The 6,139-nt window shown below is 39.0% G+C and overlaps 1 protein-coding gene across 3 annotated transcripts in view; it reads left to right on the top strand.

Moving 5' to 3' along the window:
• The window catches only part of SNX9 (sorting nexin 9), a 42,481-nt gene that overhangs the window by 21,300 nt on the left and 15,042 nt on the right, over positions 1–6,139 (top strand). For all 3 annotated transcript variants that reach the window (XM_009319120.1, XM_009319121.1, XM_009319119.1), the window contains exons 9-11: positions 1,200–1,330; positions 2,755–2,858; positions 5,274–5,377. In XM_009319120.1, the coding sequence (XP_009317395.1) occupies positions 1,200–1,330; positions 2,755–2,858; positions 5,274–5,377 (339 nt within the window). The remainder of the gene's footprint in view (positions 1–1,199; positions 1,331–2,754; positions 2,859–5,273; positions 5,378–6,139) is intronic.

Raw genomic sequence — 6,139 nt, 5'->3', positions numbered from 1 at the left:
CTGCAGAGATTTCAGTGTAGGTTAAGGGTGGAACAAGGTATTACTGCAGGTTATATAATGTCTCTTCCATAGTAGTTGATTCCCCCCCAGCTAATTTGCAGGAAATATACCTATACCCAAACTTCATCTCTCACTAGTTGTGTTCTTCACCTGTTAGTCTTGCTAGTTTCCATATTTGCAATTTAAAAAAAAAAAACACCCAACCCCCCCCAAAAAACCTCAACCTTGTGGAGCTGCTGCCATAGTAACTATACAGTGGAATTATATTGAAAGAGTACATGTGTTCAAGGTTTGTCATGTGCGCTGCTATGGAAATTAGAAGAGTTGGGTGCTGGAGGAATCTCTCATTCCTTTCAGATACATCCTATTCACTGTATACTTTAGAAGTCTGACCTCATGCATTTTTTTTAATTGGAAAAGATTCCCTCAAGAAGACAGTTTGTGCTAAAACTAAAAGGTTCTTATAAATACACAGTGATGATGCACTACTGGTTTAAAAAAAAAATAAATTGGTTACTTATTTAAATAGTTTGTGTTAAAATCTCTTAACTACCAAAAAAATCAGTCTTACATGTATGTATTCTAACTGGTTTATACATATGATTTATTGAGATTTTTTGAGGTTTTTTTCCCCCAACACATTCATTTACCTATATAGAAATATGTTTATGGGAGGTGCTGCTTTAAATCTGCTGTTTGTATCTGAGTAGTCCAATTTCAAATGCTTTGTTAGCTAGGACATGACAACCTGGAAAGTAAGTAGTTCCTTTTTCTCCAATGTTTTTGAGCTTTACATTGACCAAGGATTTACCAGACTGTACCAGAAAAATGTCTGCGTTCCGAGCCTGTGCCTAGCTTTTCTCTTGGGTCATCTGAATAGCTAATTTTTCCACCTGAAAGTTTATTAATCTTATTTTTTCCCAAAAAAAATTTGATTTGAATTGTGCAGTGGATATCATGGGGTTTTAGTATTTCCTGACTATCTTTAAAAGGAGGAATACTCTTGGTCAGTAACCAATATACGGTAATTTAAGGTTCTGATTTGTCAGCATAATGTTTCCTTCTTGTAAGTACTGAGTCATTTAATGGTTAATAACTCAGCAGATGAATTACAGATTCTGTTTTAATTTAAAAAAACCCAAAACACCAGTGAGGGTACTAAAGTAGAAATCTAACAATTACTGTTCAACGTATAACAGGGCGCTTTGAAGAAGAATTTATCAAAATGCGTATGGAGAGACTGCAAGCTTGGATGACGAGGATGTGTCGCCATCCTGTTGTCTCAGAAAGTGAAGTTTTCCAGCAGTTTCTCAATTTCCGAGATGAGAAGGTAGGAAATAAAGTTCGCACGCAGACTGGGATTGAGGAATTGCTCCCCCGCCCCCACCATCCCCCTTCGAATTAAGAGTGCAGCTTTGTAGCCTTCTCATTTGTCTGCTCCCCTGTGGGCAGTAGTGATGAGCTGAAAACTGCTGGGTTTACTAACTGATTTAGCCGATTGATCAAAATGAGGCATAAAGTTGCTTGTGTGAAATGCTATATGCGGTTCCAACAGAGATGTGCTCTTTAAAGTAGCTTTGTTGCCAGTCTTTTAAGGACAGTTTGTGTCCTCCAGCAGAACAGGAACATACGTAACTCTTTTTTTGGCTGTTGCCCCGATCTGTGTCTGTTGGACTTACTAATTACTGCGGTGCTCTGATTGGTACTGCTTTGCTAACAGAAGCTACTTTGTAGCAGATCTAGGATGATCCTGTATTATATTTATAAAACTGACCCCCCCCCCCCCAACAGTTTTCACTGGAATGGATTGTAGTAGCATTATGTGCAGTCTTACCTGATATAACCAGCCCTTTTTTTTTTTTATTCCCATGCCCCCTCCCAGCATTTTCTTAGGCTTTTTTAAGAGGTTTTAATATCTTCACCTTCAGTAAATAATGGTTTCTTCATGACTAAACTGGAGCTTTGTTACTCATTTGGGTATCTACTGATGAGGAAATAAACAGGAAAACTCTGCTTTCTCCTCAAAACAGTCACACTTCTAAATACACATAGATTTTGCTGAAAAAGTAAATGATCCTTGGAGGTTTTTAGACTGGATAAAGCTCTGAGTAATGGTCATAGCCGACCATTTTTGAGTAGGAGGTTTGACTACAAACCTCCTGAGGTCACTTCCAACCAGAATTGTTCTGTGATCCTGTAAGTAGAGGCTTAATAACATAGTAAGTAGCAGTCCTAGTGAAGTGCTATTTGGATGGCCAGTGGAGAGTTGTGTAATTGTGCTAGCTAGTCAGCAGTTCTTAGTAGCTAACTTATGGACTGATACAAACAGAACAGATGTTGCAATACATGTGGAATTTTTAACCTTTTTATCTGTTCCCACTAAGAATTTAGTATGGCAATTGCATAATGGTCTCATGATCTTCTTGAGTAGCTTCTGGTATCAGCACTATCACATGTGCAGAGACAGCTGAATATAATTGCTCTTACACAGTATTTCAGTAATATACAAGAAGGGTCTGTTTACCCCAGAATCTAGAAAACAAAGTGCACAAGGAGGAGGGAGGGAAACTAAGAAACCTTGGCCCCACTGAAACTTTCATTTAAAAGGTTTTAATTTGTGGGTGGTCTATTGATTAACTGTTCTCCTAAACATTTCATTCACTGCTTAAGTACATGCCCTTAAAGATGCATGAACAGTGGTAGTCAAACTCTGTCTTCCTGCCCCCTCCCCCTCCCCCCGCCTCTTTCCTCAAGGAGTGGAAAACTGGAAAGCGGAAGGCAGAAAAAGATGAAACTGTAGGAGTCCTGATCTTTTCTACAATGGAACCGGAGGCTCCTGACTTGGACATGGTAGAAATGTAAGGTGGTTTCTTTTTGCATGGACATTATGCATCTGGATATACAACAGATACTGAGCTAATATGAAACTAGAATAGTAAGCGTGCACATATATTCACGGGTTTGAAGAGGTACTTATCAAGGCAGAGCTGAAAAATTGTTTGAATACGAGATTTTCATATCGACCCCTCCAACTTGGTGGAACTCCATGTAATGTCTCTGACTTCAGTGGCTGAATACTGATCCTAAAAAGATTTATGCAAAACTAGTTGACGAGGTAGAGTACTGGCAGATCCTATGGAGTTATGTTTTATATATGTTATATATATGTTTTATATTTTTAAATGGGTTACTACGTTTTTGGGGTATCCTTCTGGAAGTGCAAATGGATATGTTTGTTATATATACATACACTCTTTTATGTATAGTTTTCTTGGTGGTAGACCTTTGGGTTTCATAGAGTTAAAGACTGGATTTACTCTGCAGCCTTTTTTTTCACTCCTTTAGGCTTAATCATTTTTCTTAGAAGATACGTAGGATGCATGACATGCTTTGCTTGCTGTTGTAGAACATAAACTTGCATAATGTATTGTGTCTGAAACTGGATAAACTAGATAGCAGTGTTTATAGTGGCAGAGCAGTAGTGTACCTACACCTGGAAATAGCCCAGCACAGGCTTTATCCAAGTGATGCGGTGCGTATTAAGGTGCATATAATAGCTGTGTGGTAGCAGTTCTGTACTAGTAAAAAAGATGGACATTTTTAGGTCACTTCCACCTCAAACATGAGGATCTCAAAGTTGTCTACTTCTCTTAAGTGATGTTTTATATATTCCAGTGGTATAAAAGCCAAATGGGTGAACCAGAGGGACGATTTTGTACATAGGGTGCAGGAGAGAGTGAGTCTGTACTATATACAGAACCTTGGCAGGGAACAACCAGCATGTGTTCTGCTAAACAGTTTGTCCCCAAACAGGGTGAAGGCAGGCAAGCAGTCTGCGGGGAACACTCCCCAGAGGGTATTGGCTCCTGGGCTGAGGCTGGCAGCCTGAGGTGGTTCTGGGGGCCTATCTCCAAGCATTGCAGGGGTGGCTGTAACACCTCAGACATCCACGCCATGTTCCAGTGCCTGGGAACATCTCAGGGTGCTGTTAAAAAAGTGTGTCTGAACATAGTCTTGAAAGCCATTACTCCTGTAAGTGGACAAACCAGCTTGCTTAATAGTTCTTAGGTTCTTCAATGAAAAGATGGTCTTTACTGAAACAATTTTGCTAGTACTCTGGCAGTCCTGTGTCATCCTGGTTTTGATCAAAGGATGGTAACCCTGTGGTGATTCATAAACTTTTTCTGTGATCATGATACCATAAAGTATGAAGTACAGAAAATTAAAAAGGATGGTTTGCTACTGGGAAAATTGGAGTAAAACAAGGGCCTCTTGGAAAGCCCAGGTTCTGTTTCTGTGCAAGTAACTCTTTGGGTAGGGTTTCCAGCTGAGGAAGGAGGTGCTAGTGGGGAGGTGGGAGCCTCTAGGTGGTTGGGCCACAGCTGGAGCTGCTGCCCTGGCTCTGGGGAGTCACTTAGGGTCGTCTTGCTGTGAGAGCTGTCTCATACAGGCTTTGGCTGTAAGATCTGATGCAGTTTGAATAATGCTCATTGAAAATTAGAAAATATATGTCTAGTTTTCTTTTGTAGAGTTCACAGAGCAGTGCTGTGTATGCAGTGCTGTGTTAATGGAAAGCTTTGATAGCTGCATGAAAACATGCTTAAAGAAGGGTAAAAAGGCACATACTAATTCATAATTCTCTTTTGAGCATCACTGACTTTTTTTTTCCTCTCTATAATACAACTGAACACAATGGTATTGTCAATATAATATAAAGTTATGCATATATATTTCCCTGGAAGAGTTGCTATATTAATTTTTATTCACCTATTTTAGGCTTTTAATAAAATATCTGGAACAATTATTTTCTTTATATTTGTTTATTGTTGTATGAATTTTGCTACTTCTGTTACTCTAACATCTACTTTCCTGTCAATGTGGGGGTCCTTCTATTTGTGTTAAGTGCTCTAGGGATGCATTTTCCTCAAATCAGAATTTGCTGTTCTGTTATTATCTGATCTCGTTGGGGAGGATATTCTGCTAGTAGCCTTTTTTTTTTTTTGAAGGTAACTAACTATAACTATAGTAAGAATGATAGTCCAGTACCACATGCTTAACAGAAGGGGAAAAATAAAATGAAAAATGCCTGTACCTGAAGAGGAAATTCTGACCTCAGTGAAATGAGAGAGATTTCAAGGAGTTCATGTATTTCTCTGATTTTTATTTTTTTTAAGACCTAGTTGACACTACTAAACATTTCAGTATTGCATTGAAAGTTAGCATAATGCATCTGTCAAACTGCTTTTTGGTTTTGCTTTTTCCAAATGCCACAGAGAACAGAAATGTGATGCAGTGGGTAGGTTCACCAAAGCAATGGATGATGGAGTTAAAGAGCTGCTGACAGTGGGACAAGAGCACTGGAAGAGGTGTACAGGGCGTAAGTGTCCCTTCTGAACTCAGCGGTCATTTCTGTGTTGCTTTTCTCTGTTTTGTTTTGGTTTTTTGTCGTTTTTGTTGTTTATAATTCAAGGCACATCTTAAAACTAAAGGAAAAATCCTAAATTATCACGAGGATTGTATGGCATGCTGGCTGCTTTCAGTGTCTGAGAGTATGAATTGTGCAAGTTTTTTTTCTTTCTCTCATAACAGAAATATCTGGTCCCTGCCCACAGGTTTAAAAATGTTAAAAGTTAAATAATTCTAGTAATCCAGCTAAAGCCCTTGTTGGACCGGTTCTCATATATTTGTCATTTATCTACATTTTAGTGTCATGGGCGAAGTCGACCGGTCTATTTGATGAAATCATAAATGATTGCATTTTATTAGCCCCTTACTTAGGATTCTTGCATGCCAGGAGCAGTGATTTAAAGATGAAATGAGTTTAAAAACGGAAAAGAAAAACCAACTTGATTCTAACTTAATCTTTAGCCCAATTCTTTTTCTCCTATCTTGTCTCTTCCTTCCCACAGATATTTAGGGTTGCAGAACTTCACACCAAGTCCCTATGACTCTGCCTGGGCTCTAATTTCCTAGTCCACAGCAGTGTTCAGTGTTTGTGGCCACCACAAGGCAGCTATTGAAAGGAAGCAGGTACTACAGCTGAGGATCATAATAAGAAACACTTCAGGGCAGGCTGTAGTGTCTGGTGACAAAAGACCTATCACATACATCTCCTCAAATGTCCTCCATTTTTTTCTTT

The sequence above is a fragment of the Pygoscelis adeliae genome, unplaced genomic scaffold (assembly GCF_000699105.1).
Source record: "Pygoscelis adeliae isolate BGI_AS28 unplaced genomic scaffold, ASM69910v1 Scaffold172, whole genome shotgun sequence".
NCBI lineage: Eukaryota > Metazoa > Chordata > Aves > Sphenisciformes > Spheniscidae > Pygoscelis > Pygoscelis adeliae.
Note: the sequence above shows the minus strand (reverse complement) of the source record. Positions and strands in the feature narration are given on the sequence as shown.